This window comes from Penicillium angulare, assembly GCF_028827245.1.
Source record: "Penicillium angulare strain IBT 27051 chromosome Unknown utg000003l_segment0_segment0, whole genome shotgun sequence".
In the NCBI taxonomy this organism is placed as follows: Eukaryota; Fungi; Ascomycota; class Eurotiomycetes; order Eurotiales; family Aspergillaceae; genus Penicillium; species Penicillium angulare.
In genome coordinates this window covers 4,769,434-4,786,258 of record NW_026623162.1, presented here as the reverse complement: position 1 = coordinate 4,786,258, position 16,825 = coordinate 4,769,434, and the positions used below count along the sequence as shown (strand labels likewise).

At 36.3% G+C, this 16,825-nt stretch overlaps 7 protein-coding genes across 7 annotated transcripts; 4 read left to right on the top strand and 3 right to left on the bottom strand.

Moving 5' to 3' along the window:
- Positions 1 to 1,383: 1,383 nt before the first annotated feature.
- Positions 1,384 to 6,763, bottom strand: N7478_003829 (uncharacterized protein; the record flags this gene model as incomplete). Its single annotated transcript, XM_056920043.1, has 3 exons — positions 1,384 to 1,409; positions 6,328 to 6,656; positions 6,735 to 6,763. The coding sequence occupies 3 exons, from the start codon at positions 6,761 to 6,763 to the stop codon at positions 1,384 to 1,386; spliced, it is 384 nt and encodes a 127-aa protein (XP_056783201.1).
- Positions 6,753 to 9,487, top strand: N7478_003828 (DUF3435 domain-containing protein; the record flags this gene model as incomplete). The annotated part of the gene is made up of 5 exons (XM_056920042.1): positions 6,753 to 7,084; positions 7,144 to 7,393; positions 7,453 to 7,775; positions 7,871 to 8,262; positions 8,319 to 9,487. The coding sequence occupies 5 exons, from the start codon at positions 6,753 to 6,755 to the stop codon at positions 9,485 to 9,487; spliced, it is 2,466 nt and encodes an 821-aa protein (XP_056783200.1).
- A 194-nt stretch (positions 9,488 to 9,681) lies between these two features.
- On the bottom strand, positions 9,682 to 10,691 carry N7478_003827 (uncharacterized protein; the record flags this gene model as incomplete). The annotated part of the gene is made up of 3 exons (XM_056920041.1): positions 9,682 to 9,978; positions 10,269 to 10,336; positions 10,382 to 10,691. The coding sequence occupies 3 exons, from the start codon at positions 10,689 to 10,691 to the stop codon at positions 9,682 to 9,684; spliced, it is 675 nt and encodes a 224-aa protein (XP_056783199.1).
- A 426-nt stretch (positions 10,692 to 11,117) lies between these two features.
- Positions 11,118 to 11,468, top strand: N7478_003826 (uncharacterized protein; the record flags this gene model as incomplete). The annotated part of the gene is made up of 1 exon (XM_056920040.1): positions 11,118 to 11,468. The coding sequence occupies one exon, from the start codon at positions 11,118 to 11,120 to the stop codon at positions 11,466 to 11,468; it is 351 nt and encodes a 116-aa protein (XP_056783198.1).
- A 127-nt stretch (positions 11,469 to 11,595) lies between these two features.
- On the top strand, positions 11,596 to 11,844 carry N7478_003825 (uncharacterized protein; the record flags this gene model as incomplete). The annotated part of the gene is made up of 1 exon (XM_056920039.1): positions 11,596 to 11,844. The coding sequence occupies one exon, from the start codon at positions 11,596 to 11,598 to the stop codon at positions 11,842 to 11,844; it is 249 nt and encodes an 82-aa protein (XP_056783197.1).
- A 2,262-nt stretch (positions 11,845 to 14,106) lies between these two features.
- Positions 14,107 to 14,546, top strand: N7478_003824 (uncharacterized protein; the record flags this gene model as incomplete). The annotated part of the gene is made up of 2 exons (XM_056920038.1): positions 14,107 to 14,328; positions 14,376 to 14,546. The coding sequence occupies 2 exons, from the start codon at positions 14,107 to 14,109 to the stop codon at positions 14,544 to 14,546; spliced, it is 393 nt and encodes a 130-aa protein (XP_056783196.1).
- A 1,140-nt stretch (positions 14,547 to 15,686) lies between these two features.
- N7478_003823 (uncharacterized protein) lies at positions 15,687 to 16,231 on the bottom strand (the record flags this gene model as incomplete). Its single annotated transcript, XM_056920037.1, has 2 exons — positions 15,687 to 16,025; positions 16,082 to 16,231. The coding sequence occupies 2 exons, from the start codon at positions 16,229 to 16,231 to the stop codon at positions 15,687 to 15,689; spliced, it is 489 nt and encodes a 162-aa protein (XP_056783195.1).
- Positions 16,232 to 16,825: the final 594 nt, after the last annotated feature.

Below are 16,825 nucleotides of genomic sequence, written 5' to 3'. Positions count from 1 at the left end.
CTAGTTTATCTATAAAATTATCTAAATATAAATTCTATATATATAAAATAAAGTTCTTAGAAATTATTATTAAATAAGATAGTCTCTATATAAATCTAGAAAAGATTTATATAATTACTAAATAGAAGACCCTAATCTATCTTATTAATATATAAGTCTTCTTAGGATTTATAAACTTCTATTAATAATTTATCTAAGATTTTTTAAAACTAATCATATAATTAGTCTATCTAATTAAAAAAGATATTATTTTTATCTAGGATCCTATTTACTAGAAAGTATTTAAGATATTAAAGTTTATTTTTATATTTATCTCTATTCTAACCCTTTTTAATTAGATAAAGAATATAATACTTAAAACTAATACTTCTAATTATATCTCTATTAAAGTAATCTTATAGTACTCTATAATCTAGTTCTTTAAGATAATAAGCTTTATATAAGATATAGTATAAAGAGATCTAAATAATAGTATTTTATCTTTTACTAGCTATATATTATAGTTATATAAATAGTATAGAAATAGTTTATTAGCTTCTTTTAGAGAGAATATATTAATATAGTCTTAAAATTTAGTAGGTAGATAATTAATAGGGTTCTCTTCTTTAGGTTTCTTATTTAAAATAACTTTAATATCTTTAATTATTATAGTAAAGAGTTAGTAGCCTTTTTAGTTTTTAATATATATTATATAGATATTTAAGCTTATAGCTTTAATATCTTAGGATCTTAGATAGATAGATTAGTCTAGTTAATTATAAGAATAGGCTTTTAAAGGAATTTTATATATAGTATAGATCTTTAGGCTTTATATAATAATATTATAGTTCTTCTAATAATATATATTATTAAACTTAACTATATAAGTAATAAACTAGATTCTTAGATTATAGATCTTAAACTAAGATAGTCTAAGGATAATTAAGTAGTATATAAATTAAATAACTAAGAACTTAGTTTTTTCTTAGTATTTATTAATAGTTATCTTTATTTATATAAAGTAGATTATCTATCTACTCTTAGATTCTTAGCTATTAAAGTCTTTTAGTTAGATTAGATTCTTTAAGAGTTCTTATATAAGACTATATTCTTTAGTTTAATTAATATTAATAAAATACTTTTCTTTAGTATTGTTATTAATTATTATATATATTAGAATTTCTTTCTTATTCTAATTTAGGGTAATTAGTAATATAATTAGATTAGAGTATTAGATTTCTTTATTAATAGTAGTTCTTTAAATAATAATAGTAAATAAATAGATTATATAGATTATATTAATCTAATTATAGTTTAGACTAGGTTTATTTCTTTTAGTAGTTTATTATATAAGGAATAACTAGATAATAAAGATTAGGGATATTATTCTAGTAAGATAGTATACTAGTATTCTAGGGAAATAAATCTTTCTATATAGATAAAATATATTTATATAAAGTATTAATTAGGATATAGATAGTTTTATATAAAATAGTCTTTAGTTTTATAATAGAAGTATTTACTATAGTCTTAGTAAGTTAAATAGTTTAAAGTTAGATCTATAGGATGAGAAGTAGATATAGATATTAAGATAAAAGAACTATTTCTTACTATATAGAAGTCTAGATAGTTATTCTAAATAGAAGATAAATTATAAACTTATATCTATATTAGTATTAGTTATATAATAAGGAATTAGGTTATTTTATTATAGTATATATATTAGTTTTTAAGCTTCTAGAGAAAAGCTATAAACTAATAGTATTTATAGATTAAGAGCTTATTATAGAGAAATATTCTATAGAGTTCTTAGTTAATAGTTTATTCTAGTAGTATAAATAAGGTTTTCTTAAGTATTTCTTCTTTAAATATAAGATATTAGAATTTAGTAAAAAACTAGTTAAATTTCTTATTAGTCTATTAGAATTAGAAGAGTTTATCTTAGATATTACTTATATAATTAAGATTACTAAAAATATTTTTAAGAATACTTAGGATTTCTCTATAGTTAGATAAGATATAACTTCTATTCTAAATATATAATAAGATCTAGATATATAGGATTCCTTTAAGCTAATTTATTATATATAATATTTAGCTTATTAAGATTAGAAATTAATTAAGGTTTATAGTTAATTTTTCTTAAATCTAAAATATAAATTAATAGAGATCTTTATAATCTCTATTAAATATATAAGGATCTAGAAAATATTTAGAAAGAATAGAGAAATAAATAGTATAGGAATTAGATAGTAGAGATATTCTTAATACTAAAGTTAATAGTCTTTTAGTAAATACTTTAAGAACTAGGCTTATATAAGAAGTATTTATAATAAAAGTAGTAATTATTAGGGCTTAATTATATTTTTAGTAGATAGATTCTAGTTTATAGGTATATTCTAAGAGGTTTTTTTAAGTTTATATTAGTTTTTTTTCTTAATATTTAAAGATACTATTTTTCTTAGATAGTTTATTATAGATTTATATAAGTTCTTCTTTAATCTAGATAATTTCCTAGATTAGATAAATAATCTCTTATTAAGTAATATAGTATTATTAGTAGTATAGATAGATTAGTTTTCTAATCTTCTTAGGGTATTTATATATTTATTTATAGTATATAAACTAGGCTTTAGGGTTTATATTATAGTATTTAATATAGGTTTTAAGATTTTTAAATAAGAATAGTAATAGAGAAATCTTTATAAGCTTTAGTAGTTAGTCTATAATTAATAGGTAGTCTAACTCTTAATATAGAGATAGAAGCTATATAGTATTAAAATATAGTAAATAGTTATATATTAGAAGCTAGTAGACTAGCTTATATAGTAAATAAGGGATTAGAAGTAGTTATATTATAGATAGACTATAAAATAGAAGGTTAACTAAGATATAGCTTAAAGAGCTATATCAAATAGGAATAGGAAGTTCTAATAGTCTTAGGGGTTATATAATAATAAGAATAGGGATCCTCTTATATAAGGATCTATACTGTGATACCTTTTTAATTATATCTCTCTTATAATATTTTAATCTAGAGAGATCTATTTAGTTTAAAACTAATACTTTAGGTTTTAGAATAGATAGAATCCTTTTATAATTAGATAATTAAATAATATAATATTCTATTACTTTCTAGTTAAAGAAATTCTTATTTATAGAATAAAACTATATAATACTAGATTAAGAGTTATTTATAATTATTTATTTATTTAAATATTAGTATTAATATCTTAAAGAAAACTAATATTAGATTAAGATTCTAATAGATTACTATAACCTAAAGTTATTTATAGATTAATCTAAGATTAATAAAAAATAAATATATTAGTATCTTTTCCTTATTTTATTTAATTTTATAATATATTATTATTTAAGAAAGACTAATCCTATAAATAGATTATTCTATACTCTAGAAAAAGAGAAGCCTTTATCTATAAAAAAGATATTAAGACTAATTTATAAAAGAATTATAGCTAAATTATTTATAAAAATATAGTAGTTTACTACTAGTATAATACTATTTAGAGAAGAAAATAAAAAAAAGTAGAGATTAATAATTATAATTATATTAATCTATAGAAGTTTATTATTATCTCTCTTCTTAACTATAAATAGTTTAACTAATAATCTAGAGTTAAAGCTAAACTAGATTTAAAATAATATTATTATTCCTATAGATTAGAAGAATCTAAAGAAGACTATAAATAAGTCTAATAAAGCTAATTATTTAGATCTAGGGAATAATAAAGAAGTTTTCTTAAGTTAAAGCTATAATATAACTAAGTTTTTTCTAAGTTAGGGCTATAATATAATATATTATAAGGTTTTAAGTTACTTTTAATTTATATTTTTTTAAATAGTAGTTACTATAACTACAAATAAAGATCTACTTATAGATAAATCTCTAAAAGAATTAAAATTATTAATTAAAGAACTTTAAGATAAAGATAAAATAATCTAAAAAAGAATTAATATAATTTAAAAAGATATTCTATAAGAAAAGTATTAAAATATTAATTCTAAGAAACTTTTATATTATAAAGAATATTTTTATATCTCTATTATTAAGAACCTAAGATAAAAACTAATTAAGTTTTATTATAATAAGTAACTTATAGGATATTTTAGAAGAATATATATAAAAGAACTTCTAAAAAGAAAATTCTATTAGAAATATCTATTAAAAGATATATAAGAATATATTAAAATATATCTAATATATTAAGAAATTAAAATATTTAAATATTATTTCTATAAAGAACTCTAACCCTTTTCTATATTTTATAGATTATTTATAAAATTAAGTATAAATTTTATTATAAGACTTCTAATTATAATCTTTAAAAGAAGGAAATATAATATAATCCTAGTAATTATTTACTAATTTATAAAATTCTTTTAATTTCTTTCTATATTAATAATAATATCTATAAAAGATCTTATTAAACTCTTTTTTAATTAAATTAAACTTAAATATAGAAATCTAGAAAAGATTATCTTTAATTAAAAGTCTATTTTTATAAATAAGTTCTAGTTATAACTTTATTATTATTCTAAGATTAAACTATAGTTCTCTATTATATTCTATTTCTAAACTAATAGATAAATAGAAAGATTTAACTAGGTTTTAGAAGATTATCTTAAATATTTTATTAATAAAAAATAATTAAACTAGATTTAATTCTTTAAGATAGTATAATTTATATATAATAATATTATTAATATATTAACTAATAAGATCCTTTTTTATATATTATTTAGATATAATCCTAGTTTCTAAATTTAAACTCTTAATAAAAGATTTAAGAAAAAGATTTCTAATACTAAAGAATAAGTAAATTACCTCTAGAATATTTATAAAAAGACTATAAATAAGCTTTAAATTATATAAGAAATATAATAAAGATCCTATAATAAAAATTATAAACTAAAGGATTTTAAAGTAGGAATCCTTATATCTCTTTTAATAAAAAATCTCTATTTTAAAACTAAAGAAAAGAAACTATCCCTCTATTAAATTATATCCTTTTATATCCTTATAAAAATTAGTATCTAGGTTTATTATATTATATTATTAGAAAAATACTTAAGATTATATAATATCTTCTCTATCTCTCTTCTTAAACTATAGAATAGCTAAAATAATAATAACTTATAAATACTAATATTAAAACTTAAAAATAAAGAAAAATAAGAAGTTAAAGAGATTTAAGATAAAAGAGTCTTTAATAAAGTACTATATTATTATATAAAATAGATAAGATAGCTCTTAGAATATAACTAATAGGAACTAATAGAATATTTAGAAAATATAAGAAATATAATAACTTTATTTAAGAAAAACTAAGCTTATAAAATAATATTTTAATAATACTAAAAACCTTTTAAAACCTCTCTAAATTACCTTTAAATTAATACTAGATAAAGAAAAGCTATACTAAATAAAGCTACTTAGTTAAAAAAGAGGAGGATAAATAAGATAAAAATAATAAATTACTATAGAATTCTATACTAAGCTATAAATATTTTAATATTAGTAATTATTATTATTATAGCTAAAGTTAAAATAACTTTAATTAAAGTTATATTATATTAATATCCTACTATAATCTCTATAAAAAAGGATTAAATACTACTCTACTAGAGAGTAAAACTAATATTACTAATCTATAGATATAAAAGATTATTAGGATAGTAAGAAGACTAAATAAGAGATAAACTAGTCTTAATATTTAACTTTTTCTATTATTTAATAATAAATATAGTATATATTCCTATAGCTTAGTCTATATTCTATAAATTAAAATAGAGCTTATAATTAGAAAGATAAATAGAGATTATCTTTTAGAAAGATACTAGGAGATAAATAGATTTCCCTATAGTTATAGTTTTATTTTCTTTATCTTAAGTAGGTATAGTATTACTAATAACTACTATAATAATACTATTACTTTAAACTTTATATATCTAATTAAGAATTAACTAAAACTAATATAAATTACTATAAATTCTATAAGATATCTAAGATAAATTAGTATTAATTTAAATATAACTTAGAGAAGAACCTTATCTAAAAGTAATTTTTATTATACTTTTTATATAAAGTATAATTAATTAAGTTTATATAATCCTAGTTATAATAGATCTTAGGAATAATATCCTTAGAAGGATAAAGAGCTATTTTAGTAATATATCTAATATAGAATATAAAGAAAGAGTAAGTAATTTAATTATAAAGAGAATATAAGCTAATAGAAGTACTAGTAATACTCCAAATAGCAATGACACGGTGAATTGGAGGCCAGAAACGGCGGCCTTTGACGCCGTTTTAAGCCGCCCGCTCACCGTGGGCGGTCTTGGCGTCACGTGTGCCAAAGGCCACGGCCTCACCATCTAATGCCACCCGAGCGTCCTGTTGGCTGTTGTTCCTGGTGCCTGACCCATCGTTCCAGCCCATGTCCATTCGAGCTGCAGGCGCCGCCGCAGGGTCCCATGTTCGCTCAAGCTCCCAGTCAAGGTGGGAGGGGAGCCAAAAATGGCTCCCCTGTTGACCGTTCTGATTCTCTGAGTTTCCATAAATACCCCAAGCATGGTCCCCGGCCGGCAGTCCTCGTTCGCTTTCCAGCAACTTCTCCAGCTCCAAGCCTGAGTTTCCAACAGATGACTCGTCCAAACTGAAATAATATCAGCCTCGACCATCCCCTCTCTCGTGCTTCAGTTGGTCTTTTTTGTCCTCTTGCCACCTCTGTCACACACTGTAATCCGCTGCCATGCCTGCCATGCCTGACTCGCCGTCCCCAGTTCTAGCTGACGACGAGAGCGACTCCAGTTCAGTTCTGCCGGATGTCTTCTCGAACAACGCCTCCGACTCTGATTCCTCCACCGCAACTAGCGACCTGGACACCAGCAGCGAATCCGAATCCGAGCTTGAGTCTGACGATGAGTCCGAGGATGAGCTGGTGCTAGATGATGAAGAGGAGCAACTTTCACCAGAACACTATCTTCGAGAGGCCGAGTCTTTAGATGTCTCCAAGCTCCGACAGAAACGTTACAGTCCGAAAACTCAAGAGCGATTGGATGAGACGCAAGATTTCTGGGACAGGTAGGATACCACTAGAGCAAGCCGTTTACATGACCTGGTTCGCTGATGTTTTTTCGCAGGTTTTGTCGAGGCACAAAACGTGATCCGGTAGAATGTCTTTCCTGGCTCTCTGATACAGAGGAGACGGTCCGCTTCCTTAAGGCCCTCTTCTCCTGGCGCTGTGACCAGCGACGGGGAAAGGATGGTCGTCACACCGCAGGAGTGAACAAAAAAAGCACACTTAACGCATTCTGGAAGTGGTGGCATCTGATATACACAGCCGAAGTTGGCCACGGCCTCAGTAAGGATATCCAAGTCAAGGTCCGCGATGTAAGATCATGGTTGAGTTTCAGAACCGGCATCGATTGTACCCCGCTGACGTTCCATAGGTGCTCGCGATAGTAGCCACGGACAAAAAACTCTCCCTCAAAAAGCGCCCCAAAGCGACCATGTATGTCGAGGACGTGGCTGAATTCGCCCGAGTGATCCTGTCCACCACAGAAATGACATTTCCTTGTGGCTGGTACCGGATCCAACTCCTCCTATTCTGCCAGCTAGCGGCTATTACTGGTAGTCGGCCCGGAGCGTTGCTAAAGCTTCGCTTCCAGGATCTAAAGTTGACGTTAATCCGGGATCCGGACGGAGGACGCCCCCGACTTTTTATCTACTTGAGGCCAGAATTCACAAAGTCATTTCTTGGAGAGAAAGAATCGTGAGAATATTCCCTTGAAAAGTCATTCCTTCCTCCTCCCAATCCTTCTTCAGTCACATCATTGTCTCCGCCATTTTGCTGATCATTTCAATTAGGAACACATTCCCGATCCCGGAAATTATCTTCGACCCTACCTTGGTCCTCAGTCCTCATGTTTTCCTGCTGGGCATGCTATTTAGAGTTGGCGCGTTTAAAAGTCTGTCTAAGGACGGCCCGGTGATGAACTGCCCAGAGAAATTATACAGTCTTCGGGTCCTCAGCGGACTTGGACAACAGGAATTGAAGCTCAAGGATGAAATCCTCGATCGACATGTTTTCTGTCACGCACTACGAGAACCGGACGGAATTCGGATAGCACTGGAAAAGAGTCTTAATAAAGGATGGCTAAGCTACCGAATGAAACGAGGCGGCGAGATCACAGGCTTTGAAGAAGTCGCGAAGCCGTATTGCCTTCGATACGGCGCAGCGAAAGCATTTAATGATAGTCGTGAGTAACAAATTCCGCATTATATAACTAGGTGGCTAATGGAATCCCCCAATCAGCGGATGTATCGAATGAGTTACAGAACGTTATGCTGCAGCATGCAAGTATTGACACCTTTGTTCGGCACTACAGTGTGGGTATTCATGTGGACGCTCAGGCAATTGTAAGGGGCCTGCCCGCCCAGAAGCAACTCATGCGGTTTGCCTGCTCAATGAGTCGGTCCATTGATCCTCGTAGACCATACCGGCTAGAGGATTCGAGCTGTATCAATGACATTCCTCATGTGCACTCCTTGGAAGAGAGGAAACAGGCGCGCTCACGGATCCGAGATGTCAAGAAGCGTACCTACGAAAATGCGCAGGCTGCATTTCAGCGAGAATTCGGCGATGATCCCCCGCAGAAGAGTCCTGCAACCCAGGGTTTCCGAAGAATTCACAAGCGGTGGAGAACTCAAAAGAAAAACGTGGAGAAATTGTGCCAGAAATACAATCGCGCAGAGGACCTGTTTCAGCACTCAGTGAGGCAGCTGAGAAATGAGAAGAGAAGGCAAAAGCACCGCTTGATTCGCGAGAACCTAGAGCGGTACAAAGAGGAGCAGCCAGTGATAGACAGCGAGCGGCAACTTGCCGGAAAGGTTGTTGATGAAGAAGTTATGGGTGCGTTGCAGCGTACAGGCTATATGACACCGCAGCATATGACGCTTATCGACAGTGTCTTGACTATGCCAGGGAAGACAGTCGAGAAAGAAACCGAACGCCGAATTGCTGCAATCAATGCGGTGATTGCTGTCTGTGATGCGGAAGAAGGTGCCCCCTCGCCTCCTCCACCGCAGAAACGCCCGGTCGATGCAGTTGATGTGCCCGCTGCTGCCCCCGTGCCTAATAGGCAGAGATCTACCCTTGCAGAAGAGAGAGACGATGCTTTTTGTCAAGCCATCGCCACTGTCTGCGTCAAAAACGAAAAGCAAAGACCAACAATCTGCTTTATTTGCCTTGGTAATGCTGGGCTGCCCGAAAAGGAGCGTCTGAGAATGTACAAGAACCCTGGTTCTCTCAGTCGGCACTTTGTCAACCGGCATATCAAGCCGTTCCCGAATGATATGCACTGCAGGTGTAATGTTTGCGGAGAAGGACTAGAATCAAAAAAATCACTCCTGAACCATGCAGAAGGAGTGCACGGAACTGTCTCCTGTTTACCTTTACCAGCTCTTGGCCTACCACTATCATGAATATTAGATGTGCCTTTTGTTTTTTCTATTTAGCTGTGTTTTACAAAGCGATGTAAAGCGTAAACATTATGCCAATCTCTGATCGCACAATTGTTGATTTTGAGAAAAGAATGATCACTCGTAGCCGAGACATCTAATAACGATTCATAGTCATAATATCAGAGCAACAATATGATCGACAAATCATAGCAGTACTAGCTGCGCCGAATCTTCTTACAACGGCGAGCATTCAAATCTCCATCTAATTCATCCAAGTGTCCCACGCCAACCACGGAGGCCAGAACTTCACTCAGTAGGCTACTGCGAGGCTCTTCAGGAAAGTAATCTTTTCTCAGTGGTTCATGCGGCACTTCCTCACACTTCTCACAATCCTGACGACTACCCTCATGATCCCCGAGTTGATGGTTGATCTCCACTGTGTTGTCTTTCCGGTCCCACTTGGCATGTGCCCTTCGGAATCGATCGTATATGTCCACTTCGAAGGTACGACCCTTAAAGCGGAACCAATCTTCAATGGCATTGTGAAACTGTGATATCTGCCCGCAGGCTGAGGTTGTTGTAATTCAAAGGAAGATTGATTGTTCTATTTGAGAGGGAAAGATAAGACTATATATATACATCGAGAAGAACAAGTTGATTTCCAATCAACTTGAGTCTTCGTATAGATACATCGGGATTGATTCCGATGGTGCGGCTCTGTTCCTGATCTGCACCAATCTGGAATCACAACAGAGGTCAGCTGGGTGACCCCGCCTTCCATATGCAAAACCTCCCGCTCTACCAGGGAACTCAGGTCGGGAAATATTTGCTCCATGCATGACACATGATAGTACTTGTTCGGTTCTACTACTGGTGAGATTCAAGGTAGATCTTTTCGGGACTGTGAGGACTTACCATAGTATCGACCGGAAAGGTCTTTAACATTGAAACGAAAAGCAGACCTGATATTGGGTTCTCCATTCAACTTCCTAGGAACACAGTCCCAGAAACGACAGTGACTCCTTCTGCTGGGATTTTCTTGCAATAGAATTACTCGTTTCTGATTGGTGAGCTCATCTTCAATGCACTTTCTTTCAAACGCGACTCGCTTGACAGGGTCTTCTGTGATTCTCTCCCACTCACTATCCGTGTCATCCAAGGGATCATCGGAATGAGTTTCCTCAGAAGAGAGGGTAACCTGCCTTGGTCTTTTATGAGAAGTCATGCTTTTTGGACAGACTTGACGAGGATAGATGGGTTGTGACAGGGAGGGAGAGTGGAGGGACAGGAGCAGGATATAGGAGTCAACGGGGAAGGGGGGGGGGTTTCGAAAGATGATATGTTCTATTCGGGATAGTTGCGGAGAGCCCCCCCCCCCTAATTGCGTCGGTCCATGATATTCCGTGCTTGTAATCGCACACAGATATTTTCGTACATCCTCTCCTTCGAAAGGAACATCGCCGCTTCGAAGGAATGTTGGGCTCTCTTCGCAGCGATTTCTTCTTTAAGAGTTCCTCTTACAATGTTGAATAGTGCGACATAGTTCCGAGGCCCCAGTCCTAGTCCTGGGGGACAGACCACCTTAGGCTCCTCGTTCTACCCACCGGAGTATATTTGGAATTCCCTCTCTGATACCCAACGCGATTCATTCATGTCCACCGTGTCTGCTTCCCTTGTTGCGGGTGACGGGCAGCGTAAGCGCCCACCAATAGATCTCACCACAGACGAGGACTTCGACGACGGTAGGGTCCCATCTCTTGTTTTGCCAGTCCTCCCCCGCTTCCCCGGTCTCGACCGTGCTGCCATTATAGCCATTTTCGAACACACCTTCCGCCCAAAGAAGGACCTCATAAAACTTCGCAGCCCCGAGTTCAAAGCCACGGCACCAGGTGGCGATCCCTCCGACTTAAAGTCCACTTCGTCTGGCCTGCAAATCCGCAAGGTGGTTCCAATCAAAGACTGGGGAAAAAGCCGCATCCCTGTGGGCCCACTGCTTCAGTAATTACATTGCTATTTGGTGTGATTTCTTTGCTGCCAAGCACTTACTATGCATCAGTGGAATGGTTCTTTTTCACCGCCGTATTTGTGACCTTGCTAGGGCATATAAGTGGCAGGAGTGTATCCTGCAAATGGCTTTAGACCACCACCAGATGGTCGTCGATAAAGGCGACCTCACCGTTTCTCTTGGCGACTGGGAAATCGGGAAAACTCTCGAAAGCTCTTACTTACGCCCCGACAATGTACTCCCAGCAAAGATGGCACCAACTACCCCAACCACACGATCAACGCGCTCAACCGCCGCCCCAAATAACGATTCTGTCATTTGTGAAAAGTTCAACTCTTCTGCTGGTTGCTGCTGGCGAACTTGTCCACCGTAGGCACGTTTGCTTCAAATGCAGTAACGACCATTTTATGATAAGCTGCAAAGTGAAACCAGCGAGTTAGGACCACGCCACGGCCTGCCTTGATATAATCCAAACGCTATCGCCGCCAACCAGCTGGCCAGCCCCGCGTCCCAACACTTCTATTCAATTTAAGATATTTGACTCTTCCCTTCCGCCTCTGCGTAACTCTGCTTCTCCTTTTATCAGTTCAGCGTGGGAAACTCTCCTTGAACGCTATCCTGGCGATCTAGGGTTTATTTGCAGCGGCATTCTCACATTCGGCTGCCGCCTTGTTGTACGGGCCAGCTGACAGACCGCCGAACATCTAATCACCATATTGAGGAACCCGCTATTATTACCCAAAGGCTCTCCGATGACCTGTCTAATCATCGAGTGCAAGTTTGCACTGGCCCCGTCGTCGCCGTTATCGACAAGCTTAAATGCTCTGGGGGGAATACCACAGGACTCAAGGGTCATAGTTTTAGAAAAGGGGCAGCGTCCATAAATTTTGAACGACTGTCTAATGACAATCAATACTGCCATTTACAAGGCTGAAGAAACCCGCATACGGGCTTTGTCTAAGTACGAAAGAAGCAAACTTGGAAAAAGTAAAATAAAGTTATCGCTCAAAATTTATTAAGAAGCTGTTGCTTATTTCGCGGAAAAACAATCGTTTGCACACCAACGGAGAGCATGGTGAATTATACCTTTGTTGCAGCGTAGTAGCTCGGAAAGGTTTCCATTTCTGTGCACCCGTTGTAGGCTTGCAACACCAGGTACCATGACCAGCTGGCCACATTGCTGTAATATCAGGGCAATCTGGCAGCAGCCCGCTTCAGCTCTTTAACCGGAATATTCCCAGGGAGGCTTTCGACAGGCGAGAAGGTCATTGTTTATCAATTTCTCGATATTTTGTGGCTTTGCATGTTCTTTGCTATTTCCCTACAGGAGAAAAAAGACGGCAAAAAATAGCAGAAAAAAAGACGGCAGAAAAAAGGACGGCAGAAAAAAGGACGGCAGAAAAAAGGACGGCAGAAAAAAGGACGGCAGAAAAAAAGACGGCAGAAAAAAGGACGGCAGAAAAAAGGACGGCAGAAAAAAGGACGGCAGAAAAAAGGACGGCAGAAAAAAGGACCGTCTGACGAGCGGTGGACGCGCGACAGAAAATGCACGCCAGGCGCAGAGAATCAATTACCCCAACATCAATATATCTAGGTTAAGTTGAAGGCCCTCTTTCTTCATTTATGTAAAAGAATTTCTCAAACCCGTTTTCTCAACCTTAGGATTAATTTTCAGACATTGTCTTTATCCTAGGACCCTGTGCAGTATTTGTCGCTGGGTCACGTTCCCTTTTTACGCTGGAGGAAAGCTATCACTGTATGGGGGAAACAACATATAGATTGGCGTTGCGCATTTCTTCCTTGTCTAGCTCTACGGGGGTTTATGTCAACGTTGCAAAGATACAAGAAGGAACCAATGCGAACATTGTATGATGTGAAGCCCTCTTTGCATTCTCTGCGATCTTCTCACAGCTATCATGCACATGCTACCTAAACTCCAACAATATAATAGCGCTATCGAGGTCTGCCAATATCAACGGAGCAGCGTACTGTGAAAGACTATCTTCTAGGTAAGAATTCAGTTGCCATTGAAATCCAAAGCTTCTCTTCTGGCCTCTTTATCGATCGCTTGGTATTAATAGTGGGAATGGTAATTGATGATGATCAGGTGTGCACTGCGGTTCAACCTTGAATTGCGAGTCATGCACCGCTCATCTCAATAGGCGGGGATGAAGCCGCTACTTGAGCGGCACATAACAGTACAGCATCGAGTCGATACCAAATCTTGCTGGAGCTAGCTACATCTGGCATCAGCATTTTACTAGGATGCCATGCGTGACTTTTTTATTTGACCCGATGACAAATGAATATCCCATGGAAGCTTGGAAGTTTTTAAAGTTTATTGCAAGCCAATGTTTTAGAAGATGGGTGTTTGTTCAACTGGTGAAGTGGAACAGATCCAAGATTGCGTTCTGTTTAGTCCCCGCGACGCATTTCTTCGAAGAGCGGCCTTCAAAGTTAGGTCAATAGCTGTGCCATTTGACCAAGCTGAACTTTGAGGGAACCCATGAGTTTTATTGGTAAATGAAGAAATTTCATACCGCTTTCTTAAATGACGTGTAGTCTGCTGCTTTAAATTTGAGCTTTCGAGTTCCAGCATCGCATCAAAATATCACCCACCTTTGCACGATCTAAAATGACCGCAAGCGAGAGCACACTTGCTACACAATCGAAATCCAGAAAACTAGTGCGTCAAAAAAGATGCCGCCGCAGAGCAGGACTCATAAAGAAAGCTCTCGAATACAGCGCCCTCTGCCATGCTGATGTGTGCGTCGGGATTCGCATTCGTGAAACTGGCGAAGTACACATTGTTTCAGCAGACGAGCCGGGGTTCTGGAATTTTGTTTCCCATCAAATGGTATGTCATCTTCAGATGATACTTGAGTAAAATATGCTAATTATTAGGCCTCCCACTTCCCTTGTCCTATTCTAACGTCCCATCGTAATTCGCGCTTGAATGACTCGCCTTCGACCGGCAAGAAAGAAACGGCCACAGTGGGCAAGGATGCGCCGGTCAGCAGCTTTAATGACAAGGAAAAGCAGTGCAAGGACTGCAAGGTTGAGAGAAGCCGATGAGATTGGAGATCCCTCCAGCGATTCTGACTCTTGCCACGGTTTGGGAACAGGGTGTCGGAAACTATTGAATGATAGCTCAATTCATATTTAGGATGAACCGTGGAGAATCATGCAAGGCTGCAATGCAATTTAACGAAAATTGAAGATCAAATCTCACGTATCTGCTAGGATCAAATGATGGTCATTTATTATTTATTTCCACTTCTGGAAAATTTCACAGAATTATTGAGGATAATAGCGTTTCTGGACGTGATATTCATTCTTCGCCCTTGACATCTGCTAATGATTTTAACAGCAAGTGTCGCCTGCGTCGTACCATTAATCAATATTCTTCCCTTGTCATTTATGCATGTTATACCATGAGGGCCTTTAAATTGACGCACAAATCAAGTTCAAAAATGGCTCTCAAATGAGGATATTGAGAACGTATAGGAAGCTTGATAGATACCAGAGTACTCTCCTTGGGGGTTTACGGGCCATCGTCAGCTTTTCGCTTGTTTGAACTGTCACATTCAGGGAAAGAACTATGCGGCCTAATCAAGATCGCATATCCCTTTCACTGGCTAGGAGTCCTTTAGCAATAAACCGTAGGTCGAGGAAAGCGAGAGCATGTTGCAGTGACCTCTTTATGTGGCGCTTCAGCGTGGAGTCAAGACATGCCATTCTTCAGGCGGGTGCTGTGGGATACCGTATGGGATACCGCTACTCCCGTAACCCTTCGAAACGGGGATTTTGTAGGCCCGCGGATCTTCTCACGTGATTACATACCATTCTCTGAGTCTGAGTCTTACTCGCATCTCGCAACAAATCTGAACCACGCATGATTGGGGGAAGAACTTGTTCTGGTAGCCAAACCATACCAATTATTCGCAGGTACTTGAATATAGGTTTCAATAGAGAATTCCCCGATCAATCGGTCCTACCAAATTTGGTAATCTCCACGGGGGCTGGACAATCAACTCTGTTGTGCGATACGTTTGTCACTTCTAATTTCAAACAATTGTAAAAGGCAGTACTAATAGTTTCGAGAACGTATAAAGACTCATATGCTTATCTTTTGCCAACTTTGCTGCTTGTGACAGCCACTATATGAGGGCGGCCAGCCATAATATAATCACATCCGTGATTCGTCCCAGATCGCTACTCTTGAGGATGAGCGGATATCATAAGACCTGAAGGCATACAATCCAGCATCGTATGCTGCAGGTGAATTGCCTTCTTCCTTCGATCCTCCAGAATCAGCTCCATCTCCCGCAGCTGTTGTGTGAGAAGATCCCTCTCATAGATGAGCCAGTCATACGAGGCTTGAAGCTTGCTGTTTTCATTCACCAGACGCAGACCCTGGGCGGACTTCACAATATAACACTCCCACATAGCTAAGTACAAACCGAGAAGATTGAGGCCTTGTGCCGCAAGGGGCCCATCGAGTTCCAGTAGTTGTCTTATCTGCACCGTCAGAGCGCCAACGGGCTGGGATTGCTGCAGTCATCAGTACGTGTGAAAGAATAGCTGATTTCCCATGACAGGACACTCACCTGGGGCATTTTACTGGGGCTCCCGTCAAGCACCTTCGCTTTCGGGAATGAGGCTTCTCCATCCTCATACAATTCGCGCGGCTTTTTGTTTGGACAATCGATCAATGGTTCTGGGCTTTGACAGTGCTTCCGATCCATAGGCGAGGACATCTTGTAGAATATCGTGGGGGTTCAAATATGCGGGAAATCGAATCTGATTCATGAATGCATGGTAGCAGCGCAATTTGAGCGCTTATATATATGTTTTTTTTTTTTTGCAGTCGGGCTTTGCAAAAACTGAATGTTTGCCAAGACAGTGATCAAGAAAGTCAATTTTATATTGCAAGGTGCGGTCTTCCAACGTTGAGTAAACGTCTCGGTGGACTTCAACACCTAATCACCGATTAAACCGATCCAGGGTGGAACAGTTGCCAAGCATAACTTGGAAATGCTCAATTTGACTGCTTTTAAAATCGTGAATTTTGGCATCCTCGACCTGGTCGCTATCAACATATACAGGGTGACGCAACGCTCATCTAGATCTTAGAAGCACAACATCGCACGCTTCTTTTTTGATGGGTAGAATGCCATCCATTAAAATACACCAATACCGCAATATTGCCGGACCCTAGGTACGATTATCTCATGATAAGAATACAATAGCGCCTGCCAGCCAATTTAACTTGTAGGTAAGCCTGATTCTAGTATCTCTAGATTAAAAGAATGGAGAACAATAACCTTTGATATCTTCTGACCCACTCAATA